Source organism: Amphiprion ocellaris, chromosome 12, assembly GCF_022539595.1.
Source record: "Amphiprion ocellaris isolate individual 3 ecotype Okinawa chromosome 12, ASM2253959v1, whole genome shotgun sequence".
In the NCBI taxonomy this organism is placed as follows: domain Eukaryota; kingdom Metazoa; phylum Chordata; class Actinopteri; family Pomacentridae; genus Amphiprion; species Amphiprion ocellaris.
The window spans coordinates 8938727-8960289 of record NC_072777.1 but is presented as its reverse complement, the minus strand read 5'-3'; the positions used below and the strand labels follow the sequence as shown (position 1 = coordinate 8960289).

The window sequence follows — 21563 nt, the reverse complement described above, 5'->3', positions numbered from 1 at the left end:
CTAAATAATGTTAGCTTTTTTTTGATTTTTTAAAATTTTTTTAACATGAGTGATATATGTAAAAATCAACAGAATGTTTCTACCAGCCGTAGATATTTGTTTTCAGGACAAATTCCAGAGTTTCTGGAAATAAGCTGGTTTAGTCCAAACTAATGAGCACATAAAGACAAATACCAACAAGAAAGTTCACATCGTAGTTCTTTTCAGGCATGAATCATAAATTTAGGCAAGAATACATCACCTCAGAGCTGCATACATTTGATTTTTTCTTACCTTTTTCTTGAGACTTTTCTAATTCCATAAAGGCAGCCATCACAAGTAAAACTCTGAAGTGAAAATTCACTTTGAATCAAAGAGTTTCTTGTCAGTAAAACTGAAGTAAACACGATCAAACAGTAAAGTATCATTCTTCACCACATTAATAGATAAACAGACTTTGGATGAGAGCGTCGCTGGGTCACTTTCATCAGTGTGAAAAGGTTTATCACAGGTTTAAAGCCTGGTTTTGAGCCAGAGATGTCTGCTGACTCACATGTGGACGATGATTCAGAGATTAGACTGCTTGGTCGGCATTTGGAGAGGGAAACGTGTGGACGCTGTTTCGGAGAGATAACCGGCATGTTTCAGATGATGTGGCGCTTCAGTGACGCCAACAGTCGAGTCTGTGTTTAATCTAATCATCTTTGTAGCTGCAGAGTTTGAAGAGAACCTCAAAGGAAGAGGAAGGTGGATTGAAGCGGTTTCAGTGAACTCCAGCCTGTAGTGGGAAAGACCTGAGTGAGTTTCCTCATAAGTCTAAACCCTGACTGAGTGTGTCTGAGCTGTAAAAACAGATTTCCTTGTTTTGAAGACAGAGGGATGAAAGAAACCACCATGTCCTCCGTTCCGCTGCCTGCAGGTTCCAAATACAGCTCCACAAAGAGCCGTTTCTCCATGTTTCCCTGCTGAACTCATGATTAATGAGATAATTAGAGCTGAGGGAGGCGAGTTCAGCTTCTACCTTCAAACACACTTTAAAAGAGCCATTAGCATTCAAAACTCTCTCATATCCAGGCAGGGGAATTAGTGTGTTGATTAATGTAAGTGAAAAAAAATCTCTTTTCTCTCAGCAGAATGAAAATAATCTCTGCAGAGTAAGATGTTAGTTATTTCTTGTTTCAGTGCTTGTATGAACAAAACCCAGAGGAGTGTGCAGGCTGCAGACAAACATCCTTTAGAACAAATGAATCAAATTCCTTAGAAGTGGACCAGTTAGAAACAAACATGGAAATTAAATCCACATTAAACTGATGGAAGCTGTTTGAAAACAGGTTAATTAGAGTTTAATTTGAGTGCCTGTGCGATGGTGGTTCAGTTTTTACGAAATTCCAACCGGATGCAGATCTTAACAATTTACATTAGTCATTTAAAACTACATTATATTCTTTTGTTTAGCCTGTAAAATGTCAGCAAATACCAAGTAAAAACATGTCTGTTCAGTTTATTGGGATATAAAAAGGAAAAAGCAGGAACTTGTCACAATTAGAGGCTAGAAATTGAAAATGTTTGGCTCTTGTTCTGAAACAAATGTCCTGAGTTCATTGTAATGATCACGTCAGCTACTGCAAAACTGAAGTCGACTTCAGATTAATATATAAATCAATTTCCAGAAAAATCAAGGACTTACAAGTAAACATAAAAATAAATCAAATAATAGTGAGGAGGAAGAAGCACTGGCCATCCCTGATACCATCATGTCCCCCCTCTATTTATCCAACACATGGTACATTCCACCAGGTTCACCTCTAAGAAAAGAGTCCAGAGTCTCTCAGTCTGGTTTGGTTCTTTCAGGAAGTAAAGGAGGTAAGAACCAATTGTTATTGGAGTTTGATACTTTGAGAGTCTGTGTTTTTGGTTTTTACAGTCAATTCAAATTTAGAAGCTTAAGCTGTAAAAAGTTTATCAGAGTTTATCAGCTGGATCATGGCTGAGAAGATTTTGGGGAACTCTGTTTGAAACACTGTTTTGTGCTGGTTCAAGGTTGGAAGCGCAACATAAAAGCTGCAATGACATTAGAATATTTATTTCTGCCATCCTCTGCACATCTCAGAAACTGAAGTTTTTCTGTTTCTGTTGTTAGACAACGAAGCACGTATAAAATAGTAACTGAAATTCAGCCCATTAAGACTTCATGTTAACCAGCAAATTCTACACTATTATTTCAAAAGCTGAAATATCATCTGACAAACTCAGCAAATACATCAGTTAAAATCAACAACTGTGCTGAGAACTTGGTGATATTTGCATGTAAACTTGGCACTTACAGAAAAAGTGGCAGAAAGTCTCGATGTCACACCATTTCTCACATCTGTGTCATTTTATCAACTCCTTTACTTCACACTGTCAATAACAGATACAGAGAGAGTCTTCTTCCTGAAGGGGGTGTGGGCAGTAGCAGCTCAGCTGCATGTAAAAATACAAACACTGTAACAGCCTATTTAGAAAATCAAATTTTATACAGTCATGGTGAAATGAACCATCTTTGCAGTGTTGGTAGCTGAAGACACAATCTGAGGACTATTATTCTGTTATTCTGTAAAATCACACAATTCACAGCACGATGCTGTAGCTTTCATTTCCATTCATATTCCACTAATGTGCAGCAGCTGATACATCGTGGAGAAAACACAGTCCCACCTGGATGACCTTTTTGGTTTTTGTCACGGTGCAAAATGTTGGGACGTTAAAGGCATGTTTGAAATGTCTGTCAGGACATTTCATTATTTTTCTGGGGTTCGGTTTAAACCCTGGCCCCAAGTTCCAATTCAGGAAGGTGGTGGTGAATTAGAACCAAGAAGCAGCAACAGTGATTATATCGTGATCCTGGGTTCTGCACGGTGCTACAACACTGCACGGCCCTGACTTGAATAAAAACGAGCAGATTTCCCAGCACAGCGTATCTGAAGACAAACGCTTCTTTTTTTCCTCTTGTCCCAAATGAATGCTGGATGTTTTTTGTTGTGTATGTTAATCTGGAGTCGGTATGCTATTGTCTAGCGCACATTAACACATTAACCTCCTGCTGAAGCCTCAGGGCAAAAATGTGGCTCGTCTTTTATGAATATTTGTTTTCAGTTTGAAAACTCAGCATCTTTGGCTGTTGATCAGAGCAAACATTTGAACGTGTTCATTTGGGCTTTTTTTTTTTTTTTAGCTGATGCAGTGGTGAAAATTTCTGTCCAGTTTGTGATGAATTACATCATTTAGGCTTCACCTGCTTCACCCTACAGACACTGTAGCATGCTGGGAAATAAATATCCTCATGTCCACGGTTCATAGATCTTTGTATCTGCTGTAATGAAGCTGAGTTCGTGTCCCCTGCCTTCGCCCGAGTCAGCTGGGATAGACTCCAGCCCCCCCCCCGCGACCCTAGTGAGGATTAAGCGGTGTATAGATAATGGATGGATGGAAGGAATTTTTTCATATCGTTATCACAGAAAAACTAAATATTGCTAAGTCAGTTTTTTAAATAGGAGATTAAACTTTTCTAAAAACATGAAAAGAAGCCTGATGAATACTGAGAGCACATTCATTGGTCAGATGACACAAAGATAGTTTTGTTCAGCTCAGACTGAGTCCAGCATGTTGTGAACCTGGTCAGGACTACCACAGTGAATGCATAGCCCTGACAGTGAAGCACGGAGCTGGGAGTGTGGTGATATTGAGCTGCATGACTGCAAAAGGTGTTGGTGAAACTGTATTTATAGATGGCACAATGAACGACTGTTAAGAGAATTAAGAGTTTCTTAAAGAAGGTAAAAGGGAAAACTGTGATGTGGCCAAGTATGGCGTCTGAGTTGAATCCAACAGAACACTTCTGGGATATTTTTTTAAAGAAAGTAGATCAACACAACACCTCCAACAAAGAACAGATTATCTCTGAAGAATGACAGAACATCTCTCCAGATAAATGGTATCCTACATGCCCAGCAGGACTGAGTTTATCATCAAAAATAAGGAAGACATACAGTATCAAAAAAAAAGATTTGAGTCTGATTATGATTTTTGTTGCCATGATTTTCTACTATGAGACCTGTTCTTTTTTATTACAGCAAATCCTAACTGTTAGTTTTTACTTTTACACAAGAGATAATACTTATGGTTCAAGTTAGAAGTGATGCAGCCGCTGTAAGGTGACACATTGAGTCATTTCATATTGTAATGATACTACATGGAGGTGTACTCAATGTCTGTTGTAGACTGTAGAAGTTAAAATATTCTAATTGTAAAAACCAGGACTCTCCAAACCTTTAGATCTCACAAATAGTCAGGATTGTGTGTTTGTTAGGTTCCATGTGTGGATCCACACTTTCACCTATATAACAGAAACTATCAAAGTTAATTCAGGAGTGACGAGGTGAAAACAGCGGATCAGTAGTTTTGATTTATGGTGCAAAACCTGCCTCGCTGCATTAGTTCATAGTTTGGTTGTCAGTTTTTAATGGATAATATTTCAGATGAGCCCCAGTGAGCTGTGAAAGTAACTTTTTTTAAAAGCATTTTTAGCTGCTGTAGAGCTGATTTGTATTTAAAACCAGCCTCCAGGAACATGTTCCCTCATTTCAGTCAGAGCGATGAGAAGGACGGTGGAGGATGGACAGATGATGTGAGGACATTGGATGCTGCAGCTGCTCAACGCCCTGCTGTCATGTGTGTGAATAGGACCAGATTTAAAGCTCAGAGAGCGACACTCTGCCGCTCCTCAGTCAGATGGTTGTTTAGCATTGAAGCAGCTTCAGGATCTAACTGATGAAGGAACTGATTAGAAAAATCCAGGACTCGGACGTCACAGGTACCCTCCTGTTAGTTCTGACTTTTAGTACTTGTTCTATTCAGACGTTTCACCTCTGAAGGTTATTTCACTTTGGTTGCAGGCATCCTTCATTGGCTCGTTTCTGTATTTACAGTCCTTCAGTTTGTGACTTTACAAGAGACATTTAATTTACTTCAAGTACAACATTACAAACAGCTTTTCTGTCCTGAAGCTGAAAGATGTTTAACTGCTCTGAACTTTGTTGTGTGTCTGTTCTCAGACTTAGAAGTTCTGATCTGTCAGGTTCAGGTTGATGTTATTAGTGTGGAATGATGTGTGTTACTCTGGTAACACAACTGTGTGTCCCACATTTGTACTGGTTACATTATGTGACAGGTTCTGACTTGAAAGTTTTTGGAAGTTAATGCTGCATTTGTTATATAGTGATTTTAGAAGGCAGATTTGTAATTAAAAATCTGAATTTTCTTCCCCTTCCTGCCATTTAACCTACCTGAACTTCATCCATCTTTCTTCTTCTTCTTTATCTTTGTATTTAATCTTCTTTCTTAACTTCTGTTCCTCCTTTTTCTGTCTTCAGATGAATCCAGAGTTTAACAAGTGCAAGGATTAAATTTTGATTCAACAGAAAAGGTTCAGATGCTGGTTTAGAAATAAAGTCAGAGTGCAGGTGAAGTGTTAGAATAAATCCTCAGTTTGTAACCTGGTGTGTTCATCGTCATGCTGCTGAAAAGCGACCAGCTGCTGTGCTGCAGAAACACAGAAGTTCAGAGGTCAAACAAAGAAGCTGTAAAAGTCTGAGTGAACCTGCAGAGTGATTGTTTCTGATGAAGCAGCCTGTTGCTGTTGTTTCACACTGAAATTGACCTCCATGCAGTAAAACTAGGGTTCATCTGTGCAGCGAGCAGCAGAGTGCTTTATAGAGGACATAAAGACGTTAAGACGAGAGTTAAGATGAGACGTGAAAGGAAAATAGAATGCAGCAGGTTTAGATTAAGTTCATGATGCAACTTGATGTTCCTGCAGAGTCCAGAGTGAAACTGAGGAGCTTCCTGAGCTACATTTACAAACTGCATAATGAGCTGCTGTAGTGGAGTCATGTTGTAAAACAGAGATGTGAGATGCAGGAGTTATAATGTGAAACTGGCTGCTAAAGGATGGAGGTTCAATGTTTTGTAGTTCTGTGTGTGAGGAGGATCGAGCTGCTGAGCAACACAAGTAAAGTTTGTAACTATAGTTATTTTTTCTGTGCTAATTTCCAAATAACTCACCCACTTCTGCAAACTACAGATGACTTGTTAATGGGATGAGGTCTGGCTGTTTGGATGTTGCACCTACTGGGGTGGAAAAGATGCTGTTGTTTTTTAATTAGATTGTTGGAATTTGGTGCTCATTATGTGGAATATACAGAAAGTATAAGTCTCTCTATTTGTTCTGCAGCTTACAGCAAAGTAGCAGCTGTTTTTTTTTTGTTTTTTTTTTAGGAAATTATGTGCCGCACTATAAATAAAACATTTAAGTTCTGCTGGTTTCACTGTTGGAGGGTCAGTGAAGGCAGCATATCAGAAATAAAACTCCTGTATCTGCACTGTTCCTTCATGGTATTATCCCGTCTGATATGTGTCTCAGAACAGAATTTGAAGGTGCTCAGTGTCAGTCTGTCGCTGCTGCAGCTCTCTGGGCGGTTGTGAACCGTCTCAGTGTGAGGGAGAAGTTATCCCACACTGACACTTGTGCTGGGCGACGACCTCCATTGATGATCGGTGACTCGTGTCGACAGGAGGTCGCATCCCGACACACCCGACTGTAAATCTGTGACTGGTTCCCCAGACCACTGACAGGTTTTATGTCCTGCTGCTGCACGAGAATTGTTTCTGTGTGTGTTTGTGTGTGTGTGTGTTGGATTTTCCAGGCTGAGCAGCTGGTTGGTGATGGACCGTGGATCAGTCTGTGGAAGAGTCTTTGTAGTGATGAGGAAAGAAAGTTAGTGTTGGAGAATGAATGAACTGAGAACAGAGCAGCTGCTGGATCATAAAGTGTCCAAATGTTCACATAACAAATGCTCTTTACTTTACAGCGACACCAGACACTTTAGTTTATGGGTCTTCTCTACAAAACCCATGTGTTTTAATCAGAGGACATGTTAGTTGAGCTGAAAATCTCCTGAAGTGCACTAAAATCTACAAGTTGATTCTTGGTTCTTCGATTCATCTTGAGAGTCACTGATAAAAGCTTCTTCTACCTCCTCCAGGATTTGTTTCTGTGATGTAAAATTACACTCTAAATGTTTCTGAAGACAGACTTGGAAGCTATGGTTAGTGTTTTTACAATTTTCCGACATTTTACAGTTTAAAGGCTGGCAGTACATTAATTCTCATCTGCTAATGGTGTGTAATCCACAGCAGGGTATGAAGTGTGCAAAATACCATCCTCTAAAAGACAGTAATGGTGGCATGAATGCCTCTGTATGGTAACACATTGTATTGTACTTCATATATGAATTACAATCTCCTAATGTAGGAGAAAGCTGCAATTAAAAAAAAGAAAAGAAGACATTTGAAAATATAAATTAAATTTTTTTGACCATTTCAAAGTTCTTGACAATTTTTCTCAAAGGCTTTCAGGCACTGTTCCTAAATCAGTGTGAGCCTGTATGAGAACAAGACTCAATATATCCAATCAAAGCTCTAGAGGTTATGGTGTAAAAAACAGCTCATCAATAACATTATAATCATGAGCAGATTAATCAAAATGAATATTCCTAATTGTTAGCTGCAACTGAGGCTGAAAAGGTTTTGAAAAATTATCTAATTGTGATTTTTCAGGCAGTTATTGCAATTTGATTTGTGATATGCGTTTTGCTTCAGTTCAGTATTCACTGTGTAACGATTTAAAATGTGACGGATCATTATTACATGAGATACTATCAAAAGCCTGACTGACACACAAGGAGGACGACATAAATTTGTAAATCCTTCCCCTCAGATATGTTATTTAACATCTAACCTAAATTGTAGCCTCTGATTTGATCATTTATTCATTCAACCTTTGTTTAATCTCAGAACGGATTGAGGTGTTGAGGCCTCACTAACGATACAAGCAGAGTAAAGAAAAAAAAACATGTTGACTCACAGATTGCACATTTTCAAATCAGAGTTTTGATTTGAAATCAATTGATTATTCGTTGGCAGCACAGTGGCGTCCCGGCTTTCCTGGGATCTTTCTGCATGGAGTTTGCATGTTCTCCCTGTGCATGTGTGGGTTTTCTCCGGGTACTCCGCTTCCTCCCACAGTCCAAAAACATGCTGAGGTTAATTGATTATTCTAAATTGCCCGTAGGTGTGAATGTGAGAGTGATTGTTTCTCTCTATATGTAGTCCTGTGATAGACTGGTGACCTGTCCAGAGTGTCTCCTGCCTTCATCCTAAGTCAGCTGGGATAGACTCCAGCCCCCCCCATGATCCTAATGAGGATTAAGTGGTGTACAGATAATGGATGGATGGATGATTGTTCATCTTCAGTTCCAACTTTTCATCCATCACAGAATTAATAATCTTGGTGCCAGTCAAACATGAAGCAAAACAATGTGCAGTTTAACTGTAGGATCATTGTGGAGGATGTTTCTGTTATTTTGTTCACTCCTTCTATAGTCCATATCATTAACAGGACTCTTGCAGTTAAGTGTCAGTTACAACAGTTTCTCTCAGTTGGTTTGTTGCTGATTATTGTCCTTGTTGCTGAGTTTATTCATGAAGAAAATAAGGTTTACCACTGAATATTTTTCAAGACTTTGTCTTTTGGTGTGTTTTTGACATGAGTTCTGTGCGAAGAGGTTCTGTTTGATATGCACTTTTATTAAACCGAGGTAAAGCTTGGAACACATTGACTGATCTTAATCTCCCTGTCATCTCTTTACCCTCCAGGACCCCTCCTATGCCTCCTTCCTCTTCGATAAACTCCAGCGCCTCCAGTTGCCTCGTCGCGGCCGCCATGTTTCTGTCGACACCCACTGTGACGTGTGCTCCGCCTCCTTCCAGCAGCTGAGGCGTCTGGCTCTGCGTCGGGCTCTGGGCTTCGGTAGGGAGATGACTCCTCGCCCCGCCACCCCCAGTGGCCCCCCGACCTCGGCCCCCTGCACCCCGCTGGCCTCGGAGAGCTGCTGGGTGGGCGACGAGTTGCCGGTGAAGCAGCAGAGGTGGACATATGACGAACAGCAGCAGGGGGGCGGGGCTCTGTGGGGGTGGGGCGGAGTACAGAGCACCTACCTGGGCGGGGGCGGAGCTAAAGGGCTCGCCACGGTAACGCCCCTCCCCCTTAATGCACACAACTACCTGGAGGGGGTGTGGAGGGTCTCCTGCTGCAGACCTGAGCTCCAGCACACTACGGTAAGCAAGGAGGGATGAATTACTAGTAAGATAATGATGATGCAGCACACAGGCAGGTATTTAAGTGTTTCATGAACAACAAATTAATTCACAGCTTATACATAGTTGGGGTGTTGATAATGTTTTAGAACAGAGGTTTACATTTGATTTTCATTCGTTTCATTTTGCCTGAGGTCCCCAGTTCCACTCCCTGATGAGCCCCCAAATGTTAGGCCACAATAAAGAATCAAGATGCACCAAGAGTTGTAATGCAACCTACTGAAATTCATGAAAGTAAAGGAAAACCAAAGTCACCGTGAGGTGTGGTCAGAACCAGTGATGTTTTTCAATTCAATTATCAGTTGACTACAAGTCATAGAGCTCAATTCAAAGACACAAAATGACCAAAAAGAGATGCAAACTACCAAAATTGTGCACAAACAGTCCAATGGCCAATCTGAGCTCTCACTGGGACGTCAGCAATAACAATACCAACTAACTGCAATCTATCATTTAGGGTTTGGTTTAGTTTATATTTTAAGGATTTTTGATTCATATTCTTCGAGGGGCAGGTATTCAGGGTTACTACAACAGTAAAAATCTGCTTTTACATTAAATCACTACTATTATGAGTCTAATGATATAACAATAGATTGAGATGAATATTTGGTTCATTGTGCAGCTCTAGTTTATGCAATGGCGTCCTACTGTCTTTCTCAGAGATAACCAAGAACTGATAGATATACAGTAAATGTGTGCAGTATGTGGTTTAAGCTAATCTGGGGTTTTGGTGGCTGCAGACTGAGACTGAATTCCAGATTTCCCATCCTACAGCAAAACTTTCTCCTTGGGTGATGCCAAATTGTTCCCAGGCCACATGAGATGTGTAATCCCTCAAGCAAGTTGTGGGTCTACCCCGAGATCTCATCCCAGCTGGATATGGCCAGGAGGCATCTTAATCGGATGCCTGGACCACATCAGCTGACTTCTTTCATTTGAAAGTAGCACAGACTCTACTCAGCACCATATTTCTAAGGCTAAATCTAGCCACCATACAGAAGAAACTCATTTCAGCCGCTTGTATTGGTGATGTCGTTCTTTCGGTCAAAACCCAGAAATTTCTTAAAACTAGTGGGAATGAACTTTTTTTTTTTAGGAACCAATGAACAAAATTAAAACAAAAATCTCTTAATCACTCCTTTGAACTGTGAATTTTAGTAAGTTTTCTCTTTATATGTTCTCAAACTTGTCTTCATAGTCCTTAAATTGATCATTGACCGATGTCTAGATTCTTGTAATTTCTTTCACAAGCTGAAGAGGTGTCCACACTTTGTTGACACGTCCTCTTATCGTTATCACAGTGTCTTCACTCGTGTTTGTCAGCTCATGCTACTTCCTGAGTCTCCCTGCTCAGAGCAAACCTCACACTCAGATGAGACATCGATACTCCTCTCAGTATAGAGGCGTTCGAGGTCGACTGGAATACGTAGCAGCTGCTGCTCTATAGATCCGCCCTCTCAGTACTGATTATAATGCCGCTGTAATGAGGAGCTGGGATCAATAGGATGTGATTAGAGATGCAAATATAATATGAGGTCACTGCAGGGAGAAGAGGAGGTTATCGATCAGAGCGATGGGGTCGCTTGCAGACATCACAACACATGAAGACAATGAGGTTGACAGGATCCTTCTCAGCACCACTGCTGGAAAATGACTGAGGAAGGGAGGGAAATGAGGAAGACAAGAAAGTGACAGAGTTTACAGGATGACATCAATGTTTTTGCCTTTTAACTTCACATTAGTGGTGCTTTAGAACTCCATCAATCAGTTTTTCCAGTCATATTATGTTGTTTTAGATGTATTTCTGTGCAGGCAGATTAAAGTTCATGTCAGAACATGATGAAAATAACCAGCAGCGATGAAGTCAGCAGTCCTCAAATCAATTACAGCTCATCATGATGAAATGGTTATTGGTTTTTAGTTCTTCCATCAATAATGCAGTCCAACAAATGTGGATTAATCCCACATACATTATTCATAAATGAATATAAAGTCGGGATGTTAGGATAACATGTCTTTAAGAAGAAGTCAAATTTCTAATCTTTTTGCTTAAGAAACACATTTTGTGTCACGAGAATCAGAGATGAAACTCTAATTTTAAAGCAGAGAGGGTGAAGGAAATGTTAAAATGTCCTTGGTATCATGTGTTTGCACTTAGAGAAAAAAATCACTTTGCAAAAAAACTCCCAAACTCTGATTCCATTTTGCAAGACTGTCCTTAATTTCTATAAAATGGCCTCACTTAGAAAAGCTTTTTTCACTTTTCAAAGCGTCCTCGTTTTGTCTACAAATACTCCCACAGCCTTCTGGAAATAGGTGAAAGGAAATAAAAGATCAGTATCTTGATTAGCTCCTCTCATCTCATCCAGATTAGGGCTAGCTAAAAAATGTACTCAGATAAAATATTTTTTCAGTCAATACAGATAATTATTGGTCATTTTTAATGGTCTACTTTCGAAAAAGACTCTAGAGAAAAAAGGTTTATTTTGAATCTAATCACATTAATTTAAATGGAACCACTGTATTAATCAAGGCACACAGGTACTGATATGAAATACGCAAGGCAATAAAATACACAAATAAATATTTACAAACAAATAAATCATAATATAGGTAAAGGAAACATCTGACTTTCATACACATTAAACAAAGAAAGCAGGTAAAACCCAGAAGGGCACAGAGGGAGACCAGGGCAAAGCTGCCACACTGCACTAAAATATGAGTTCAGAGTGGATGGTTTGGATTTGAAGTCAGAGGTTTGACAGACTTGACTCCAACGTAAAGTCCGTCAAACCTCTGAGCAGCTGTCTGGAATGCGTCCTAAGGTAGAGGAAGTGGAGGACACAGGGGACATCGGTGTTTTTGAACCACAAAGTTTGTCTCACAAGGGAAATCACTCCATCAGGGGAGGTTTGCAGGCAAGGAAGGGCCTAAGCAGGAGTACTGGGCAGCGATGGACTAGCATGCCTCAGGAGACCTGCACAACGGTCACCTTTACAGTGACGAGGGGTGAATCATGAAGGGACATGACAGACACTTTGAGTTTGTTCATACAACATAGACTTTGATTAAAACTGTTGAGCAATCTATCAAACAGGTTTCTTATTGTTGTGTCTACCGTTGTACAAATCGTTGTCTTTATACCGCTCAGGCCTCATCAGCTCACAGGGACTTTAGGATGAAGATCACCCTGAAGCAACAGGACTCATGCCTCAAGGCTTCAGTTAAATTCACCCTCTTTGTTCAGTGATTAACATACAGAAGTGTCCCTCAGTCACACTTTGACAAATAAACTTGAGCAGTTGCTCCGGCTCCATTTGTGACTTTGTGTTGCATTGGTGCAGAGTTGCAGTCGCCCTGAGAATCCCATATGACCACTGTGACCTCCAGCGGCTCCTTACATAATTCATAAAGGTCCGTATGGATTCATCACCTCGGCTGTGTACCTGACACCCCCGACCCGTCCTTACACCCCGACCGCCGTCACATCGTTATAGATGGAGTGTCAATTCTGAAGCCGTCACTGCTCACTGTGGCCTCTGCTGAGTGCTAACAGGAAAACATATGTGGGTACTAATTAAAAAAAAAAAAACAAAAAAAAAAAACATGGAAGAACACACTTCTGATTCCATACAGGCATAACTGTGGATATTTTTTTTTACATGAATCTATAATTTTGGGCTCCTTTATTATTAGCCACCAGTTCAACTAGCATTACCAGTATTGCAGCAGCATGCCAAAACATGCCTTGTCTTAAATTATTTAAATGTAGAAGTTCAGCATAACTAGTTTGTCCCTCATTTTTCAAAAATCTTCTAGCTTTGTACAAAATGTCCTGACTTTCTGAAAATGACATCACTGTGATTCAAGCTCAGCCTGCTTTCTCATTTCTGGGTGACTCCAGGTGAACCAGTGTTCTTGAGAAAAAGATGATTTTCTTCTGTCCTGTGAGTCACCGGGTTTGTGGTGGGGCAGCTGTTAAAGTAGGATGACGGCAGTTTTCTGCTTTCTCACAGCCGGTAAACTCTCCAACCGCTGCAGGAAGCCACGTCTTCATTATCAGCCTCATTATTCTCCATCAGCATGCTGAGAGGAACCACAACCACATCAGATCCTCCACAACAGCTCCGACTATGCGGACTGTAGCAGAGGCTGAAACCCAAACAGAAACCTGTGTGTGGAAGTTTCATAGTTTCAGTTTCCAACAAACATGACAGAGATCATTGTTGTGCTAAAACAACCCTGAAATCTGAGCTCGGATGACTCACTATGACTGCAGTGGAAAAACAGTGAGACTTCCAATCAATATCTACATCTACTTTAAAAGAATATTCTGGATTTTTTATTTAAATTTTTTGAAACATAGGACTTTCTTTTTTTTCTTTATGCCATCTTTTCCGTCTTTCACAGTCAATTAATAACTAAAAGACAGTCAGGACCAGCTGGTAACAACCATGCACAAGATTATTCAAATCACTTTATTTTACGTTCAAACTGAAAATGAGCTCAACCCTGTTCATACATTGTAGCTGTCAGTCATTTTCTGAGTAGGTGTGAGTGGTTTCAAATGGTGGAAATGTCATTTTAGATGCAGTAACATCCTTATCTCTGTGTTTCAGTGGCTGCTTCCTTCAGAGAAGCTTTGGATGAGCTGCAGGTTTTCAGTTCAGAGAACAGAAAGTGAAACAGGAACAGGTGGCACTAAGCTGATTATTCTGCCAGCAGCCAAGAGGGAGCTCACATGACCTGCACTTTGGCAAGAAACAGCTGACTGACAGCCTACCTCACCAAAATGTAACTAACCCAAACCAGACACATTAAGGCACACAGTCAGGTGCGAAAGAAAAAACAATCATAAAAACCGCATTAAACAGAACTGAATCTGGTCTGCTAACTAAAACCAGCATCTCTAATCAGCATGAACTCAACGTAACAAAGGCAACTAAGGAAATTCAAATGGATTAATCAAACTAAACAATGCAGATCAAACCAAAAATAAACTGAACTAAACCAAGACAAACATTAATCAAGATAAATTGCAAACATCCATACCAACCCCAACTAACTTAACTTCAGAGCTGAACTAAACTAACCCCCAAATGAAACCAAATCTGACACTTTAACTAAAGCCTTGAAGTCTAAACTTTGCCAATCTAAACTCTGTAAACCAATTCAAGACAAACTACACCCAGCAATTTACCCTTTTCACCATTTAACTACCAAACACCAGAACACAAAGTAAACTAAACCAAGCTAAACAAGAGTAGCAAGTTCAGAGCAAACCACCAACTCAGCTAAACTTGAATCCTAAAACAACTGTAACCAAACTAAACTGTTAGCAACTGAATCAAACCAATGTGATCAAAAGCAAAACAATAACACGGTAAAACAACAATATGGTATTTCTAAAATATTTAAAAAATTAATTAAAACAGACCAAACCACACCAGTGAAACATAGCTATACTAGCCTAAGCTAAGCAATTAAATGAAGCTAACCCCCCACAAAACTGCTATAACTGAACTGAACCAATGTTAACCAAATTTTCTGAACCGAACTAAACTAAAATCAACATCATAAACTAAGGTTTACCAAACAAACTAATCTTAACGAGGTACAAACTACGAGGACTAAATAAATTTTACCAGAAACACCAAACTTAACCTACTAAACTAACCAACCAACACAAACCTTATGAAACCAACAAACTGTCAAATCCAAACAAGTAGAACTAAATAAACCACTTAATTCAACCATGTCAAACCTCTTAGTTGAACAAAGCATGCCACAGCAAACCAAACTAAACCAAGTAAATTAAAGCCTCCAAAAACAGTGAAGGTGAGCCAAACCTAAACAGACTCAACTGAGGCACAATGAAGCAAAACTAAATAAAGGAGGCAAACTTAGCCAAACAAATGAAATGGAAAAAAAACCCAAACAATTTAATCACAAGAGCATTTCAATCAAAAACAGACCAAGAAAAGTCAAACCAGACCATGCATGTGTGATTGACTGTAACTGGTTCAAACCAAACAAACCTGCTGTTCTTTGCTGCTGATGTTGTTGTGTCCGTGTTTGATTTGTCTCGGCTCAGGTTTGCGTATTGGTGCTGGCGGCTGCCTCATCCTGCCGCTGGCTCTCCGTGTAATCCTGTTAGCTGGCCGAGCATGTCCCAGGCAAACAGCCGAATAATGGATCCTCCAGTTATCGCTTCCGGTTCCCACAATAATCCACCGTAACCAGGCCACAGATCTGAGCCCAGAGATGAACCGACAGCCAGAGAAACTGAGAAAGAGTAGAGAAAGAGGCTCTGCTCCTCAGAGATGCAACAAAAAGGCTAAGAGGTCATTGATACAGTTTACAAATCGCATTTTACTGGTGATAATAAACAGTGGTTGATACTCGCTTTGTATGTGTGACATCGTAATACTGCAAAACTGAAGTGTAGTATTGCATTTTAGAATTAAACTTCACACAGAAGCTCAAAACAACTTGTACTGATGAGGAAATTAAACCAGCAGCGGAACAAGCCCCCGGTGCTCTCCGGGCATTAGCGCTGCCCAGCAGGATTAGCCATTAGCCACAGCGAACCGGAAAAAAAGCATTCAGTTCTTGACTAAGCAGCCATATTGTGATGGAGCAAAATGAGAAGATTGGATGCCAACGATCAGGCTAATGACCAGAGCTAATTACTTAATGACCTCCTCGTCCAGAGCTTCCTCCTCCTGCAGCTAATAGAGCGTTTAGCTAACAGACCACCAGCAGCCGCCATGTTTTCCTGCTGTGGATTCTCCAGTGGGACTGGAGGAGCTGCTGAGTGTCATCTCTGTTAGAGGATGTTAAAGTGCAGTTTGTACCTGATCAACAGGGCTTCATCAGTCAGAGAACTGAGAACATCTGGTTCAAGAGAACTGATTTACTGAAATACGGCGGCTTTCATGATGTACACAGAGTAAAATGGCAAAATGAAGGTCAAGTCATGCCATCTGCATGTCTGTAGGGTTACATGTGGTGTAAATTACTTCATCCACCGAACTTCACCAGGGTCTTCATCGACCCTTCTACAGACTGCATGCAGCCCATAATTTGTTACTATGCCGACTGTTGACACTTAAACTTCACCGACTGCACATGCACTAGGAAAACAAAAAGCTTAAAACAAATGCTAAGAGGAGATACTCTACAAGGAGATTATCCATCATCCACATTATTATAAGTCATAGTTAAGGATTAGAAGACAGTTGGAATTCAAAGGGGTGTTGATGTGTGCATTCTTTCCATCAATAGTCCTCAAACAAGTTCTAAATTCTCCAGAATTCCTGTGCTGTGTTCACCCACTGTGATTGGAACACCTCAGGAATAATCAGATTGACACAGAGCTACAGCATAAACTGCAATCATCTGCTATATCCTGGAAAAAAGTGCAAAGACACAACCATACAGACACATCCCCAGGAGCCCTGAATGTTTTCTGTGTTCAATTATAGGAGCATCTGTCTAGTAGAATAAAACTAGAATTGGCCTTAAACCATTAAGTTCCTACTTAAAACAGATGTACAGATGTTTTAGGAGTAACTACAGTTTTTGTAAAGTTGTAATGTAAATATAGTCTGTTAATAATTATAGACATGTTTTTCTTTCATCTTTCCATGTATCTCAGCTAACAGTCTCCCGCCTCTTCCAGTTTTTCTGCTAAACTCATCACGTTGAACCAGCAAAGACACAAATTTCCATCTGAAACACACGACTCTTCTCTAGTTTGTGGTCACCTCTGCTCCCTCAGTGAAGGTGATGTTGGGCCTCATGTTTCCATGTGCTGTAAAGACTTTGTCCTCTGTGTCTCATCTGACAGGGTCTGACTTCAGATGGAGGTCATGTGACCACGAAGACTTCAACTCAGGATGTTAAACCAGCGGCTCACAGCATCGCCACCCAAACCAGCCAGCAACCGTCTGCTGCAGCTGCTTTCTTCATGAGGTCAGTGAACGCAACACTCCTTTAACTACTATCAACAAACACATTGTAACAGGAACTGTAAATGCACGGAAACTTGATTTTATTGGCCCACGGATAAACATGTGAGGTATTATCAGGTAAAACGGACAGAATTACAGAATGTAATAAGATATTTTATGTCATCGTTATTATTGTTCAAGGACATTCGGTGCATCAGCTGCCGAGCTAATTTTGCCTTCTTATATTTTCGTTCACTATATTAGCATGTAAACATCACAGCACTGCAGTTAATGGCTTTAACTGAAGAAGAAACTTGAACCATTAAATGTAGAATCATGTGTTGGTTCATTTAATTAGCTGCATGAAAATACACAATGGTCTGGTAAAAATTTATTTATATTTTTGTTGTGAACCTACAGAGATCTGAATTATAAAGCTCCTAATATTTGACATTATTCCAGTTCCCACACTTCTTGTTCACCGATAAAGCAGATTTAATGTTGATGTATTAAAGTACTTAGTTTTAATGTCCGTGCGATACTCTCAGCTGTAATGAAACTAGAAGGGTGATGAAAAATGCTTCTGTTAATCACAAAATGGCAGCAGCACCTATAAATGTCTAATTTCACACATTTGCAGCTTATGAGTTGCTAATAATTCTCAGAGCTTTATGATGCTTAATGAGCAACTTGTTTCACAATAAAACAGACCGTTAGACCCTGGAGTTCACACATCAGGAGCCGCTGCAGGAGGGATTCACTTCAAAAGTAAATATATTTAAACACCTTAATATTCGTTAATTCCTTTCCTGTACTTTAATTGAAAATACAAGGAAAACTTTGAATACATTTTAAAGTAGATTAATACAAAAAGTCAACAAAGTAATGCAAGTTCAGAGACCAATCTCCTTTAACCATATCTCATGTTGAATCCAGCCAGCTCTCCTTGTCTTTATTTAAATTAAAATTTCGAAACATCTCCAGCGTGTCAGGATGAAATGTGTGTCAAAGCAGTAGACTTGTAGAATATTTATTTTTGAATGTGATGGAAGCAAACTCAAAGAGTCTTTGGCTTAAATATTTCAAGTGTCATATCCTTCTCTACTTTAGAGGATATTAAGGGGAATATTGTGCTTTTAAGGCTTTGAGTTTGAATCTGAAAGTAACTTTGGACACCCATATTCAACTGAACTTGTGTCGACTTTCAGCAAAATAGGAAATATCTGTGCAGTGAAACAGACTGAACCTCATGAATTCTCCCTCAGGCATCAATAAAAGGTTTCCCATCATTTAATCCCTCCCTGATTCAGATTCAGCCGAGAGAACTCAGTTCAAAAGTCAAAGCCTGACTCTTCTCTCTGCGTGCAGAATCTAATTGGCAGATTTACTATTTTCATCCTGTTTGTCAGAGCTGGTCTTCGGGGTTCAGGAGGGTTCGACTCCGTGTGCTGCTCATGTTCGGGCGTCTAACCTGGATTTACTGCTGCTGATGTAACTTAGTGTCATTGAGGTAACGTGTTGCCACAGTCTGCTACGCAAATGATGCTTTTCCTCCAAACATTTCTACCGAACTATGAGACAGAATGAAGGCAGCACAACGGGTCAAATTTAACATCCTGTCAGACTGAAATTACACGAAGGAAGGAGTCCACCGTCTGTCTGACATTTCATGGTCTTACAGTCTAATTGCACAGAGAAGCTGCTCAGACTGAAACCTGTGGAGCGCTTTGTTGTTAAATGTCTGCCTGCAGTTGTAAAGCCTTTTCTGCTGTGCATGAATTTATCGGAAAAGTGTCACAAGACACAAAGAGAATTTCTGGGAATAGTACTTGAAAATTTAAAAAGTAGACTTAAGATTATTTTAAAATTGGGACCATGCAGATGACGTTAATCAGGTATTTTGTATTTAGGTTCACATTCTCATTCGTTCACGTTCTTTACTTAAATAAAAGTACAGCTGCAACAGCTAACATAGTCTTTTCTTGAAATTCTACTAAATTTGAATTACCAGCAAACTGTACTTTAAGTATCAAGCGTAAAAGTTTTGATTCTTCAGCAAAATGTCCTCTGCAACAGTAAATACGTTTCACTGTTGGTGCTGCATGTTTGGAAGCTGTTCGCTGGTTTTTTACGTTGGAATATGGCTGAATCCTCAAGAGATCATGAGGTCACGCTTCGACCTTTGTGCTTGTGGCCTGACCACAGTGGTCCGGACCAGTCCTAAGAGGAACTATTGGCATGTGCTTTAGGTTTCCAAGGACAACCTCTCAGATGGTGCTTTGTAGGAGACCATCTGAGGAGTCAGGTTAATGCTTAGTCCAGTAGTTCTGAACCTAGACAGGGTTTTCTCTGCTCAGAATTGGCTTTTTGTAGGTGGCTGCGTGCTGCAATATGTATGATCAGTCCATGTACAGCAAGGGCAATCTATGCAACAAAACAAAACCCCAAAGAACAAATGATCATTTTGCCGCTGGTCTTTTTCCTTCAGTGCTAGCCAAAACTTCTTCAGTAAGGGTGCCAAAAACTCCCCTATGTATGAAAAACTCTAAGTGTTGGGTTCTTGTCAGTGGAAGAGCTATTCAAATTAAACAGAGAGGAACTGCGAGAGTGTCTTTGGAGATGAGGAAACACAACTACACGCTGATTTTATTGTAAAAATAAATATAGATAAAGCTGTGGTATGCAGAAAGCTGGACAAGGCTCTCACCTCTCTGTCCTAAGCTTCTCCTGTCAGACGAGCACTGCCATATATCTGCACCTCATACACACATGGAATGCAAATGTCATGGTAAACATGAAACTGAGTAACTCACAGCTGCAGCCGATTAGCAGAAACCAAACTATTAGTAACATTCAGCTTAGCTTTGAGGTAAATCTACGTCCACAACATCACCAACTACGACATCACACTTATTATGGTTTTAATTGGTATTTATGTGTTACTGTGTCCACATGTGTGCTTTCAAGTGTGTGTGTGTGCGCACGCGTGTGTGTAGAATATTTTGTTTCACTGTTTCATGTACTTTTTTGTAACATTTTAATGTTGTGGTGTTTTATTGTGACCTGCCAAGGGACTGCAGATGGAAATTAGCTTAAAGCTAGCTCTGGTGCAATACATCAAATGGAAACATTTATGTTTAATATTGTACATGGTCCGTTTTTAAATAAACTGATAATAATAATAACTTAAGTATTAGCAGCTTTACTTGTCCAAGAGAAGACCGACAAGCTTGGAATAATGTAGTTAACGCACATAAATCCAGTTCTGTACTAAAACTGAACAAAAAATATCACCTGTGCAATATAACAATTATAATGCTATAAATTCAAAAAAACAAAAGTAGAATTTTTGTGTTTTTGTATCTTACAAAAATTGCAAAAATCTGGAATCATCATGTACAACTTTTGATTTTTTTTATTTTGCGAGAGCCCATAGGTGTTACCAATACTGTGACTCTACACAGATATTCAGCAGCTATTTCACGACACATATTCTTATTTTGCCTCTATATGCCTCTTATCTCAGTAAACACTGCTTACAGTTCAGCCAAAGGCTTGTTTAGTTTCACATGTGGTTTATTATTGGAAAATTTTCAAATGATGCATGTATTTAAAGTAATATCATGATTTTAGGCTTAGCTTTGGATCATTTTCCCAGTGGAGTGACACTTCACAGATGAAGGACTGTCAAAAAGTTGATAATCTGGTGATTATTTCTGTTTTTACAGTTTCTGGCTCTGATTAATTTGGTTATTTTGATGATTCTTCAAAAGAGATAACATACCTTTCATACCAGCAAGCATGTTGGGTCTCTGAGGGCTATAAATTCACACTTTTGAAACAATATTTGGTGTTTTGTCAGAGTTTTGTTGATATTGAAGGGTGCACAGTGGTTCGGTGGTTAGCACTGTTGCCTTGCAGCTAGAAGATCCCCGGTTCTTGACCCGGCCTGGGATCTTTCTGCACGGAGTTTGCATGTTCTCCCTGTACATGCGTGGGTTTTCTCCGAGTCCTCCAGCTTCCTCCCACAGACCAAAAACATGCTGAGGTTAATTGATAATTCTAAAGTGTCTGTTGTTGTGAATGTGAGTGTGCTTTTTTGTCTATATGTAGCCCTGTGACAGACTGGTGACCTGTCCAGGGTGTCCCCTACCTTCACCCTAAGTCAGCTGGGATAGACTCCAGCCCCCCTGTTTCCCTAATGAGGATTAAGCGGTGTGTAGATAATGGATGGATGGGTGGTGTTGTCTGACTGCTTATTTACACAGAGCTAATATCCTGGATCAGGGCTGGTTAATTATATAGATCAGATGATGGTGTTCAGTCATATTTTGGTTGCACTGAATGCAGGATTAGATCGATGCTCTACCTGTG

At 39.9% G+C, this 21563-nt stretch overlaps 1 protein-coding gene across 2 annotated transcripts in view; it reads left to right on the top strand.

Annotated features, from left to right (window-relative positions):
- kif26aa (kinesin family member 26Aa) overlaps window positions 1–21563 on the top strand; it is a 115484-nt gene that overhangs the window by 16859 nt on the left and 77062 nt on the right. For both annotated transcript variants that reach the window (XM_055016090.1, XM_055016089.1), the window contains exons 3-4: window positions 8734–9195; window positions 17087–17211. In XM_055016090.1, the coding sequence (XP_054872065.1) occupies window positions 8734–9195; window positions 17087–17211 (587 nt within the window). The remainder of the gene's footprint in view (window positions 1–8733; window positions 9196–17086; window positions 17212–21563) is intronic.